Here is a 15,452-nt window from a genome sequence, read left to right on the forward strand (position 1 = left end):
CATATTTTATAATTTTCATAGTTATTCAAAAGTATTTCGATACTTTTGTTAACAAATTATGAAAAAATGTCTTTCATCTATGAATTTGATTTTATTTTATTAAAATATAAGAATAAGAATTAATGCTATAAACAAATTGAGCTTATATTACGATAATCGAGAAATTTGCGTTGCCAAATTATACGAATTACAATAAACATAACAATAAAATTAAGTAATTTTAATAAACATAAATGATACAAAATTTAATAAAATAATGTATATTTATAATAATTGTATTTATAAAACAGAGGAAGGAAAATGTAGTCTTTCAATTCAGTATTTCTTTATTTAAACTTCCATCTATTGAGTATTAAATGACAATTATAATTATAATGCCACAAATACATGCATAAATTTTTATATTGCGACGATTAATATTTAATTAATATTTAACGATTAATATTAAAAAAAAAGTATAGATTTAAGTTTCGTTTTTACTATGCAGTCAATTTAGGATAGAACAATGTAATATAATTTCTAATATATTGAAATTAAGATTATTCCATCATATACAGATACATATAAGTAAAATTCTGTACTAATTAAATTAATGCATTGATTGTATATTGATATGTTCTATTTACTTGATATGTTGTATTATTATTTATTATTGATCATAAAAAAATGAAAAATATAAAATATTGTTTATTACTTAATTTAAAATATTATTTATTTAGTATTAGTAAGTAAAAATTAATTAAATAAAAAATTTATTACATTAATATGTTATTATGTTATATTTATGTTATAACATTTATTGTTTACAAATTTATCATTATTATATGTTGTTTTCTCATTAATACTCTTTATGTATTTTTAAAAGTAAAAGTTTCAATTTTATCATTGTAATTAGTACAAAATAATAAGTTTTCATATATGAATTTTTAATTTTCATTAATCTATTTCAAAAATATTGTATAAAAATTACTTTTTTGGTTGTAAGTTGGCTAAATTTATATTATATGTATAAAATATATATATATATATATATATATATATATAATATATATAATATTTATATTATATGTATATAATATATATATTATAATATATATATTATATATTATAAGTTATATTTATATTATTGTAACTTGATAATAACATAATTTACATATTATTTAATCATATTATTAAATCATTTTTAAATTTTTAAATTAAAATAACAATCATGATTTTTCTTAATATTTTAGAAACATTCTTATCTCATAATCATACAACATAATTAATATAATATTCAGCGTTTTAAATACTAATATAATTATAAAATAATCATTATCTTGTAATGAAAAGTATTGTTTCAAAAACAAAATTATTAAATCAATTTATGAACTTGAGTAAATTAAAAGATAATTAACATATTCAGAATATTATTTATTAATTAAATTAATAACAAGTTATTAGTTTCAGTAGGAACAAATTTTATTAAAAAAAACACGGTATTTAACATTGTTATATTTAATTTTTTAATATAAATCTAGTCATATTAAAAAATTATATTACAATAATTGTGGGATTCAGAATTTCGTTATACACAAGGCACATCATCAATTATTATTTTTTGAATACATTTACTGTTATAATTAATCGCTTTAAATATATAAAAATACTCAAAAATATTTCAAAAAGAAACTTGTATTATATTAAGTTACAATAAAAATTGTAACAAATTATTTCATTTTTTTAAAAAACTTATTCATTAAATTATATACATTATAATTAAAACTGATATATTCTTAGAAAAAGACTAAAAAGGTATTATAATAATAGAAGATTAAATTTGTTAATCTACAAAAATTCAATACAATAATACATAGTAGTATAAAATATTATCTCTTTGTAAAACTTTTTTTACATTGTATAAAATATCCAATATTCTTAATATAATATGCAAGATATCGTTATATTTTTTATTTTTTAAATGCAAAATTTGACCAGATATGATATTACATATTTCTACAATAGTAGAAATATAATCATAAATTACATATTTTTCAAGTTATAGCATATCATTTTTTTGAGCATCTTATAAATAATTTATTAATAAATAGAATCAACAAAATGTGATAAAGAAACAAAATATTTAAGAATTATTATCACTTATCGATCACGCTTATAGCGTTTATCTATTGAATAAGATAGTTAATCAAAAAATATATTATAATGAATAAAATAATAATTCAATTTATATATACAATTAAATAGTTTAAATATTAAGATTGTACTATTTATATTATTATTATTATGCGTGTACTTATTTTCATTATTATAGATGCAATATTCACAATTATTTATCAAGAAACTTCCTAGATTTTTATCAAAAAAATTGTGCTCAAAAATTTCTAAAATAATGATCTAAAACATATCATTTAAATTCAATTGTATACTTATAAATATTATGTTTTTTAATTTAATTTTTGCCAATATACAAGATAGATCTCATATATTTATGAAATGAATACTTCTTGCAGTCTTATGATTTTATATTGTATGTATTATCTACAAGATGCAATAAACAATTTCATGATTATATACACAAAATGCTTAAAAATTGTAGGTTTATTTAAAGTAAATTAAGAAATAAAATAAGAATATTTATAAAGAGATTACAATTTTTTTTTAATAAAGTAAAACTCAATATTCTATTTTAAAAGAAAAAATAAAGATATAAAAAACAATATATTTTATTCATAGTAATACTATTAAATAATTAATTTTTAAAATATCTCTTTACTTTTAGATTTTTCTTAATATTCATATTTTCTTTTATTTGTGTGGAATAATAATTCATATTTACAAATTTTATAATTAAATAATAAGCAATTGGTTTTTTAATACATTCGTTTTATATCTAAAAATTTTTTACTATAGATATTTATTTTATTATACCTACAATTTTGAAACAGTTTGTATAAATAAAAAATTTAATGAATAAAATTGAAAGTGAAAGAAGCGATAATTCTCTCATATTTAAATATATTATATGAATGATATTTTGTTATTATATTATTATGAATATAGATTAATAAAAAATTATTATTGCATATAAATGATGAATCTTTCAATTGACATAGCTAATCAAAATTACAGACATATCATCCATATGTGTAAAAATATAAATCAAGTATGGTTAAAGTTCATTTATAAATTTTATAAAATAACAATATAGATTTTATTGGAATGTTATGTTTATTTTCATATGAAATTAGATGATTACTTGTTTTTTATATATGTTTTACTCTTTTTTATACATTATTATTATTGTCGCTTCTAAAATTTATAAATGAACAAATTGATAAGTCATTGCAGCACACATTCATATTGTAGAAATTTCTATCTATGAAATTATATATTATAATAAAAGGACATTGATGATCAATCACTTCTTTCTTCTTGCACGCACATGAATAATTTAGCACAAATCATATTGAAATTATCTGTAAAAAATAAATCATTTTTAATTATATAAATATTTTAAATTTTATATTTATAAATTAAATATATTCATAATTATTTACTATTCTTATTTACTATATATTTTAATTGTAATAACATTATATAAATTCAAATATTTTAATTGAATTTTAATTTTCATTGAAAAAATTTATTTATATTGATTTTTATATTTTATGATAAATAATTTTTTACTTATTTTTCACATTTATTTATTATAAAAATTATACATAATTAGACTAACAATTTTAATAAAAATAAATATAAGAATTTAAAATCATAATTAACGATAAGTACTTACGAGACGATTGTATAAGCCACTTAGGTTTCTTTTCCCAATAAATAAAGATCAAATACATTGGAATGCCAGATAAAATGATTATCACTCCTACACCAACTTCCCATGGTGAAACATAGCATGGAAATATTACTAAGAAAGCACAAATGATGAAAAATATAATTGGTAATAAAATTGACACCTAAAACAAAATCATAAACAAATTATATATATATATTTTCTTGTTTTTAAAAATGACAATTCTTTTTTTTTCAATTATTTAATTTCAAATATTAATTTATTAACATTAATTATTATATATATATAATTATTTATTATATTTTCAAAAATTATTTAGAATCGATAATTTACATATATTAAACAAAAAAAAATTATATTATCGTAATAATATTACATTTTTTGTTTTTTTATTTTTTCCTATGATTTTTTTTATCAAAAGTAAAAAAATATTATTTGGTAACTTATAAAAAATATAATAGATAAAATTTAATAAAAGTATATCACTATGTTATCAAAAAAACGTCAAAATTGTATTGATTTTATTATCAGATCAATAATTTTTCACAATCTAAAAAAAATCATCTAAAATATTTTTTTCCAAAATAGGAATAATATTGATTTGACATGTAATTTTATACATGTATCTTTATATACATCGTTTTTTATATATATTAGAGATATTAAAAAAAATAAAACTTCAAAAATATCACTATCAACATCACTATTCTTTTTCGAAGAAAATATTATATTTGTGTATTTAATATAACAATATTTTAATATAATATTCAATTTATATATATCATATCAATCTTTCTTAGACATCTAAAGTTTTATTTTATTATATGGATATCCTTTAATTATTATCGATACTTCACTATAACACAATTATACACGGATAAAAATTATTAAACAATTAATAAAAAAAAAGAAAATTTGTGAACTTTTTCATGTACCTTTATCGGTCGTATGCGATTGGGACTTTTGTAACGAAGCCAGAGGAGACCAGACACCGAGAGTGTGGTGAATAGTGCTTCAACGAAGCTAACATAATAGATTAGCACATAGACATCCTCTATGATTAGAAGTGCCAGGGTGATAATGCACTAGAAACGGAAATTATAGTTTAACGCTTCAGTTATAGTTGGAGTACAACAGTGAGAAAAAAATTAAACTTTTATATTTTATTATGCCTTAATTGCAATTATCCATTTCAATCTCTTATTTAAATTTTTATATTGTATTTTTTACAAAAAAAAAAAAATAATAAATATGTTTTAAAGAAAATAATAGAAAATAATATTATTAATAATATAATATATTACATAATAAATGATAATATTTTTTTCATAGTTATAAAAGATAATTGTTTATAAATGTTTAATTGGAACAAAAATTTTGAAAAAATTTTTTAAATTTGAATAATCGAATTATTCTTAATTTATAAGATTATATATGATCAAAGATATGATCATTATATATGATTAAAGAGACAATTAAACGGGATGAAAAACTTATTGCAATTAATATTCATAAATTAAAATGAGAACAATTTTATAAATCACTAAATAAATACAAAATATTTTTAAAATCTGGATAATTTAGATTAAAGATACTACCATAAATATTGTTTTAATCTGTCACTCGACAATATTGTCTTAATCTTTCTTTTATGATTATATTGAATAACAAATTATCTAACACTTCAAATATCAGAAAAAGAATCAAGTTGTAATATTACGTAAATATTACTCGAAATAAAAGTATTATTGCATGTTAAAACCATATATATATATATATATATATATATATATATATATATACATATGTCAAAAACAATTTTATCTTTTTATCTCACATATTTCTAATAGAGATTTTTCTTTTTTTAACATTTTTTTTTATCACTAACATAATTTAAACAAATCATGTATATATATTTGTTTTTTTATGATTCATTAATTTGATATATTTATTTAAAAAAAAAATATATAATTATATATAATGTGATTTATTAAATTAAAATATATTTATATGTAAAAGAAGCATATAAAAATAAAAGATACTTACAAGAAAGATAAGTGAAGGTGTGGGTGTTAAGTTTTGAACATTAATAAGGGCAATGGCGGCAGGCAAATGTCCATTACGAGCTCCTACGAAAAACAATCGTGATGATGCGAAAATTGCTCCGTTCAACGCCCCGAAGGTTGAACAAGCCACGAATACTGGCATTATCCAAGACATCACGCCTAACAGCTTATCGCTGAAAGTCTACAAAAGATATATAGATTAATAAATTAGATTATAGATTAATAAATTTAGAAATTGTTTCTAATACTTTTAAAATAAGATTATGAAATATTTGAAATCTTGAAATTTTTAAATTCAAAAAATTTCGAATTCGTGAATAATTAACATTAGTGATATGATTCGTGAAATGAGATATGGAAAATGTAAACAGAATAATAAAAAATTATATTTTGTTTTGTGCATTGATATAAATATTTTAGAAATAAATTAATGTAAGTTTTTGATTACTTTTCATAGTTCAATTGTGGTCTAGTAAATCTGTTCTATTACACTTTTTTACTTTTTTGTAAAATTAAATTGATATTTTAATGAAATTTATTTTTACATTTCTTGGTCTTCATTATATTAAACATTTTATGGCAAGTATATTTTAACTTTTACTTATCTAAAATTTGATAAGTAACCAGCTTATCGTTGTACAATCATAAATTAGATAAATTTACATTTGTTTAAGTGGTTTTTCCTCTGAAATCGATATTAATTACATTTATACGAATATAATTAATAATTAAGATGAATAAAAAATAATAAGAGTAATAATAATAAACAATATATGTACAGATAAATAGTGAGGAATATTCGAAAAAAATTTTATATTTTCGAAAAACTATGAAAAACTTACGACAGCAACAGCATTCGATGCCAGAATTTCATCTTGTGTTAATACCACAAAATAAGCAATATTCGCCAGAACATAAATTATAGTTACTAATGGTAATGATATACAAATTGCTTTTGGAAGATTTCTGTAAGAATAACAATTAATCAAGATAATATGAATGTAATATAAATTTTTTATAAAAATAAAGCAAACATTTTATATTTGAAAAATATAAATATTGACAAAAAAATGTATACAACAAGAATCATAAAAATTCTTTAACATAATAATATTTTAAATATAAACATACGCAAATGCGTTATTTACTCCATTTTAAATATAGCTCTCCGAATTCTTGAAAAAAATTCTTTGTTTGCAATAATATTATTAAATATTTAAAAATTCAATCTATTTTCTTTTTTTGTTTATTTTGTTAAGCAAAAAAGCGTGTTATGAATTTATTGTCATAATCTATTATAAATATAATTCTTACAATGTTATATTTATGTTTATTCTATATATATATATATATATATATATATACATACACAATCTTTATTCTATTTGCTTTTAAATATATAATATGTATATAAAAACATGATAATATTTATGTAGAAATTTTGAAAAATCCTTATTTGATTTCTTGATGTATACTCACGATGAAGTCCTAGAATATTTTCTATTTCTATTAAAATTTTAATATTTGCTACAAATTATGAGTTTGAATTTAATCTTTTAAAAAAATTCTTAATCTGGTAGCATTTATATATTTTCTTCTATTATATAAATTAATATCTATATAATATAATATAAAATTAATATCTATATAATTCTGTATTATATAAATTAATTATATAAAATTAATAATATAAATATAATTATATTTTATATAATATTATATAAAAAAATAATAATTAATGTTTATATATTAAAGATTACGATCAATATCTAATATAATTCGATTAAAATTTTGAATTCTCCTCATATTTTATCGAATAAAAAGATCATGTGAAAAAAAAAGAAATCAAAATAAATATTGTTTGTCTTGTGATGTATCATGAAAAATCTCTTCTCAAAATTTACATTTATAAATACTCAACTTATTCTTTTTTCAATTTTCGAACAAATATAATATCTAAATTATTATTAAAATAAATTATATTTGTTTTAAACTAAATTATTGATTTGCTGTTGCTAAAAGTATTCACTAACCAATGTATCTAAAGATAAAACGAATTAGTTTTTGATTTAAAATATACTTTAAATTATTACTATATTATAAAAAATTATCTATATTACTAATGCATAATATACAATAATATGTATATGTATAATTAATTAATTATAACATATAATACAATTAAAATCTAAATTTTAATAAAAATAAATTACTTGTAAGGATCTTTTAATTCCTCAGTAACAAAATTCAGATAATTCCATCCAGAATAAGAGAATAGGCCCGAGTAAACGGCTAAAGCAATGTAGCCAGGTTGTGTATTCGTTCCATCCATGGGATGTCGAAAATTTTCTGTGTGACCCATGCAAAGCCACCAAAATCCAGTGACCATGATGATCAGTAAGGCAAAAATTTTGGTCCCAGTGAATATATCTTGCACCCTAGTTGCCCATTTCACATTATAACAATTGATGGCAGTTAATAAACCTGTGAATAATAATTACATTTTGAGTTTGGAAGTTGGGACAATTATTGCAATTTTATTTTTTATAGAACATTAATTTTACATGTTAAATTATTATATATCTTGAATATTATAAAAAATTCTGTTATAAATAAATTCAAAGATGTAATTGATAATAATGATTGTTATTGTTATGAAGGTTGTTGTATATCACTCTATAGATAACTAAAAAATTTTTTCTCTATTAAAAAAAAATTTTCAAAGATAGATTCTAATCGATAATTATATTTAAAAATTGTTCACTATAACATCGAAAATGTTCATCTTTCAGAAAAATTCGTTTCATGATTGAAAAAAAAAATTATTATATATGAAAATGGTATAGACATATATCAAGCAAAAATAAAATATGGTCTTACACGTAATAACAGCAGCAAGTAATCGTACTGCTGCATAAGGAGGAATACAACCGTGCCAAACTGGTTGTAAGATGTATTGTGCAAATGTTAAAGCTGTAATAGCGTTTCCTGTTGGTACAAGAATGAACAATGCTACCCAGAGGTACAGAAACGCCGGTAACGGTCCAAAAGCGTCGCTAATGTATGCATAATCACCACCAGATTTTGGGATCATAGTACCTGAAAATTGATTTCTTTTTTAAACGAATAAAAATTAAACATTTATTTCTATTTTTATACAAGTTAGTTTTTAAAGTTAAGTTACAGTTTTAAGTTTCTGAAAAAACATCATTGTTTGGCGTATTAGTCATTCGAATATTTTCTTAACATTGTTTTATCTATTATTTAAAATTATGAATTTAAATTTTATTTGAATAACAAGCTTGTGTTAGGTTAATTTAATGTTAATTTCGATTTATATATATATATATATATATATAAAATATAGAAATTTATTATAAATTATATAAAAATTAATTAATTATTAAATTATATAGAAATTTAAGATTGATAAACTTTTACCATAGAATTAATACAAAAGATATATAATATAGATATATAAAAATATAAAGATATATAATATAAACTAGATATCATTAACAATGATAATAATGAATTAATAATGAAAAAAAAGAAAAAATATTTTTTTTTGAAGAAGACAGATTATTGATAATATTTACGAGAAATAATGAAGGTATTATATATCAAATAAAATTGTAACATCAATTATAGTAAAAATAAAAGTAATGAAAATATATAAATAGTTTTTATAATAGATAAATATAAAAAAAGATGTAAATATAAATATAAAATGAATGAAGAATCAAAAGAATAAATATATAATTAAATTATATCTAAAGAAATTGAATTATTTAATTTTGGCAGATCTTCTTAATTCTTTTATCTCAATACATTTTTTATAAAACAAAATTTATTCTTGTTAATAATGATCCATATGGATTTAATTGTATTAATAGAATAAAGTTTGGTTTGAAAACTTTTCATAACATTGCTCATCCGTTTAAATCTCGTTATAAGCCAATTTATGAATAATCATGATAAATTTAATCTATAGTGAAAGTATGTCAACTAAATTCATCTAATTAAATTGTTTGATATTTGAAACTCATTCACTTTTCAATGAGATGAAATGTATTAAATGCCATTGAAAGCTCACAATTAGGATTTACTTTAAATATTGTCAATTTGTAATTTTAATAATATAAAATATAATAGATATAGATAATAAAAGTATAATATATTATAAATATTTTTAAAGTATTAATTATTAAAATAAATGTGATTAATTGCAAAAAAAAAAAATAAATAAATAAAAATTCGAAAATTCTTAATTCTTAATTCTCAATAAGTAATTGTCTCTAGAAATTTTACACACGACATTCAACGAAATCAGTTCCATTACGTTACAATTAATCGCATCAATAACTTAATAAAGTATCATTGACCTTTTTTACAGAGTTCAGGGATCAAGTGAAATTGGTCGCGTGCCATGACACATTTTAATCATGTTATTTTCAACAACTGACTCATGCATTTCTGCATATCAATAAGAACAAGAACCAATAATATTTGTTTAAACGTTCGATTTAATATTTTTAATGACAAGGATTACTAAATATCATGTATGTATATATTATCAGCAATTAGAATTCGTAATAATTATTCTTTTTTTTTCTGAATTTTTCTTCAGTTTTCTGAAATGAATCTTTATTATTTTCAAAATAAATAAGATGATTCATCGCAAAAATTTGATCAAATCAAGATTTCCAGATATAATATGACAAAGTATAAAATATAAAATCGATCCTAAAGATTATTTCATCTGCTGAATTTTAGCGTAATAATATCAAAAAAATTATAACGAAAAATTATCTAATTATATAAATTATACGATTTACAATTAAGCTATATCTTATAAAGAGAAACTAAACATATTTTTACGAAAGTAGTTTTAGTTAGGCAAAAACGAGTCATAACCGAAATATTTATTAGACCGTTTCATATTTTCGAAGGATTTAAGAAAATTATTTGCAATACTTTTTGTCATTGAAAATAAATAAATAAAAAAAAAATATTAGTAAAAATTAGTAATATCTTTTAGAAAACTAAATTAAAAATAATGCAGTTATTGAGCCAAGAGTATTATAAAAAAATCGAACAATTTAATAACATTTAAAAAATTATTTCTGTTATACAATTTACCGTAATTTCAATTATGGTATTTCACTATACGTTGTGATAATATTTGAGCGTGAAAATATTTAAATATTTTCAATATCATATTTTATAGTATCTATAAAATATATATATGAATGTACTATCTATGAATATCCAAGACTGCCATGCCAGATAATTTTCAAATAAGTCGGACAAGACACGTAAGTATATATTTGCTATAGTCACATAGTTATTTGAAGATAGTCTGGCATGCTGAACGTGCCTTATATTTTTCTCTTATTTTTGTGAGAAACACGAAAAGATCGTGATGATAGTGAACTTTACAAGTGATAAAACTGGATCAACATTGATTTTCATAAATAATGAATTATTCTTCACTTTGACTCATTGCAAACTGAAATTATAGGCTTTCTTCTATTAACATTCACGTCTATATTTTTTTTTTATATACCTATTTAATAATTTTAATATTTATTATTATATACACTTTCATTTGTCACTTATATTTTATTTATAATAAAATATTATAATAAAATATATACATAAATTATATATATATATATAAATAATAAATTTTTGAAAAAAGATTATTAAAAAATAATGAAAAAGTTTCGATTTATTTTTATTCCTTTAATACTAATAATATTTTTTAATGATGGAAGTTTTCTCATAATTGAATTAAATTTTACAATATTTTGATTAATACACTATAAGCACTGTAGAACGATGAACCAAAAGCATAATTAGAACGACCGTAATTGATAAAACGCTTAGAAACTGATAATAATAACTGCACGTGTTTTGCAGTTCCATGATCATAATAAAACAATTCTCTCAAAGCTTTAGAAACAAAGGTCAATAGATTATTTTTTTGGAACGAAAACATATTTTCCAGAAATGATAAAAATTTTTTTATTCCGTTAGAGAATAAACAATAAATATTTTCTCAATTTCGTAATGTATAAATGTATACAATTTTTACTTTATTCTTTAATTTTTTCTTGAAATTTATGTGCAACCAATGATTCATTTAATTATTTTATAAAATATTAAAAATAATAATAATAAATTTTAAAATATAATAAATATAAAAAAGATATCTAAAATTAATACGCTTATGTATAATTAAAGATAATCAAACAAATCATTTTTATATAAAGCTAACTATTTGTATATTATTATTTAAATATTTTTAATTCTTTTCATAATTGCTTGAAAAATCATCTTGCTAGATATGATTTCATTTAAAATCTATAGGAATTAAGAAATTTATCGTACATATTTTAAATTCGATATCTAACATTTAATCCATTTGTTCGGATTATAGTTTTCGTTAAACGGTTTCTCTCATTATATAGCAATCTTTATAAATTCCTTACATAACATAATAATATATTATATTAAATATTATATTATATATTATATTAAATATTATATTTCATTTTGTGATAATAGCTAATTGTATTATATTTTAAAATATTATTCTGAATTAGAATTGTCTATTTATCTTAAAAGATAATTTCATGCTTAATTTTTATCATTTTCTAGATACATTATGTTAATGAAATTAGAAACATTCGATATATAATTTCAATCAATAATATCGAATTAAAAAATACGAATTTTCGACTTCAAAAATATAAATTTTTTCCTCTATTTCCTCTATATATTTAAATTTATTTCTACAAAATTGAAAATGATATAAAATCGTGATTTGACAAAATATTGTTATTTAATAAAAGTAATTGAATTTGATATCTTTATAAAGATTTATTATTATTAAATGTAAAAGATTTAATATGATAAGATGTAAATGTAAATGTAAATTAAAATTAAATCAATAATATAAAATTCTCTATAATTTTTGTTAAAATCATCAATTCTGTAAATGTATTACATATAATGTAATACATATAACGTCGTAAAACGTCAATAAGATATTCAATACATAAAAAGATAAAAAACGTTGATGTTTTTTTAATAAATGAAAAACTTAAAAGTTTATCTATGTACATTAATTTCAAACAAAATGCAATGCAATACTTGAAATATATAGGAACTCGATATTTAGCATAATAATTTTGAATTATTGAATTATTATTTTTATTATTTAAACTATTTTATGTGAATATATTATATATAAATATGTTTAAATTATTACAAGAATAAATAATCTTAAATGCAATGGATAATCGAGATTAATAATAAAATATGAATATACACAAATAAATATAATATTTGTATTTATATTAATAATATTGTATTTATATTAATTTAAATTTAATTATTTAATTTATAGATTTATTTTATAAAAATTGTATTTCATTATAAATTAAAATTTAATCTAATTGATTTTAAAGATAATTTAATCATTTTTTGTTTAACTTACAATTAGAGCAAATTATAAATGCCTAAAGTAATACCTACTACTTTCTAAGTCAATTGGCTTGAGCAAAAGGTGATGCAAGAGTCGAAAGATCTGTCTATAGACACATAAAATTGCGAACACATAAATAAAAATATGAAGATAATGATAAACTATACATTTTCCAGATAGTATTCATTATTTGTTTTTTAAAAAAAGCTAAAATAAAATAAAATAAATATTTATATAAAATGAAAGAACACTTTAGAACAAAACAAATATTAGAATGATAAATATCGATAAGTCAATTTTTTATAGTAGATATAGATATTTGCGTAATCTAATTTGCAATTTACATGATATAAATAATACTATAAATAACACAGTTTATTTTGATATAAATTTCATATACTTTGTTTTTATAATTTACGTTCTATTTTTTCAAAGTAATTTTCTTTTATATTTCTCAATGAATAAATTTGTTTCTTTTATACAAATTATATTTTCATTAAAGAAAAAACAATTTATATATAATTTATTTTTTTTGTATATCATTGATCAATCGTGATTTTATATTTAAGACAATTCTGTATATATAAATAATGCATATATAATCAACTGCGTAGATATTTTAAATTAAAATTAATGATATTTGTAATTAGAATCTAATCGATTTTTATACTTACCTAGTTCGGCATAGCATAATGCACCGATCAGAGACAAAACACCAGAAAAAATCCAAACGATTAAAGCTTGGCCAACACTACCGCTATTTTCTAATACACCCTTTGGCGAAACAAAAATTCCGGCGCCGACGATGATGCCGACGATAATTGCCACACCGTCTAATAAACCGAGTTCTTTTTTAAGTTTCACTGCTTTGTTATCACTGTTGATGGTTTTCGCGGTCTTTAAGACCTGTTTCTCGGCCGGTGCAACTTTGTCCGGCATCGTGTTTTCTTCCTTATTCCCGAAATTACTGTTCGTCAGACACTTTCTTGTTAACAGCCGAAAAAGTACTGAACAGTACGAGCATACCGAGAACGATACACGCCTGACGCACGTGTGAAAACGGCAAAGAGGGAAGAAACACACGCACACAGATAATCACCGGCTCTGACCGCGTGGCGTTCACTCAACGGATACACGTGCGCGACTGCAGTTTTGTCTGCAATAGCGAGAGTGGCGCCGTCTGTCGACGATCGTCATTTCTACAATTGATACACGCAACTTACCCGTTACATTTTTACGTATCGTCCCGTTTGATTGAATTTACAATCAGCTGACTTGTTTCTATCGAAGCGCGGGAACTTGCATGACGTATGCATGATAATTTGTTATTCTCTTCCTCTCTCTCTCTCTCTCTCTCTCTTTTTCTCTCTAAGAGACTCTAGTTTTTATTTCATTTTTATTTCATTTTTATTTCATTTAAGTTTTAACATTTTATTATAATTTAATATTAATTTCAATCTTATTTTTAAATTATAATAATTTCTTTACAATTGAATGTTGTATTACATATAATAAACATTAATTATAATTTAATATTAATTATATAATTGAAACATTATATCAATATTAAATTGATGTATGTATATTTATATTATCGGTATTTTCGTTATAAAATTGTTGTAAATGTTACATTTATATATTACAATTCTACAAAACAATAAAATAAGAGATATCACTGATAATATATACAATTATATATATATATATATATAGTACATGTTATCATAGTTTTTCATATTTATATAATTAAGCGTTTACGCGAATGAATTTTCACAAATATGAAAATTTACAGTGCATTGTGTGAAATGTAGCAATTATACAATCACTATGAACACATTTAAAAATCCAGATTCAATCACGAATGATATTTTCATTAAGTTCTTTTGTTTTGGCAAGATTTGTTTTAATTTCGCGTATCAGGATCACAGGAAAGTATTGAAAAGAAATACGAATTCCGTTTACAACCGCACAGCGTGTTAATACCATCCATATCATATGCCATATTTAAAGTATCAAGTCGAAACCCTCGAAACGAGACATTGCATTAGCGTCGGCTCTGCTTAAAAAATAAAATATAAATATA

At 20.1% G+C, this 15,452-nt stretch overlaps 1 protein-coding gene across 2 annotated transcripts; it reads right to left on the reverse strand.

Moving 5' to 3' along the window:
- Nucleotides 1-3,104: 3,104 nt before the first annotated feature.
- LOC122718924 (large neutral amino acids transporter small subunit 2) lies at nucleotides 3,105-14,488 on the reverse strand. Of its 2 annotated transcripts, XM_043944336.1 has the most exons (8): nucleotides 14,044-14,488; nucleotides 8,755-8,973; nucleotides 8,088-8,358; nucleotides 6,717-6,840; nucleotides 5,855-6,055; nucleotides 4,744-4,893; nucleotides 3,794-3,971; nucleotides 3,105-3,476 (listed from the first exon to the last, which is right to left on the reverse strand). In XM_043944336.1, exons 1-8 carry the CDS (start codon nucleotides 14,306-14,308, stop codon nucleotides 3,415-3,417), a joined length of 1,470 nt encoding a protein of 489 aa, XP_043800271.1. In that variant the 5' UTR covers nucleotides 14,309-14,488; the 3' UTR covers nucleotides 3,105-3,414. The 2 variants fall into 2 exon arrangements, with proteins under 2 accessions (XP_043800271.1, XP_043800272.1); XM_043944337.1 differs by lacking the exon at nucleotides 3,105-3,476 and having other exon boundaries at nucleotides 3,797-3,922.
- Between the last annotated feature and the right edge of the window lie 964 nt (nucleotides 14,489-15,452).

The sequence above is a fragment of the Apis laboriosa genome, unplaced genomic scaffold (assembly GCF_014066325.1).
Source record: "Apis laboriosa isolate Shangri-la unplaced genomic scaffold, ASM1406632v1 scaffold68_cov148, whole genome shotgun sequence".
Classification (NCBI taxonomy): Eukaryota; Metazoa; Arthropoda; class Insecta; order Hymenoptera; family Apidae; genus Apis; species Apis laboriosa.

Bases quoted from the DNA above. Each gene is read 5' to 3' on its own strand.
- LOC122718924 (XM_043944336.1), bottom strand. From the start codon at position 14,308: ATGCCGGACAAAGTTGCACCGGCCGAGAAACAGGTCTTAAAGACCGCG. The intron at 8,359-8,754 runs GTAAGACCATAT...TATTATTCACAG, and splicing joins ACTTGCTGCTGTTATTACGT to GTTTATTAACTGCCATCAAT. The intron at 4,894-5,854 runs GTAAGTATCTTT...TTCCGTTTCTAG, and splicing joins CACCTTCACTTATCTTTCTT to TGCATTATCACCCTGGCACT.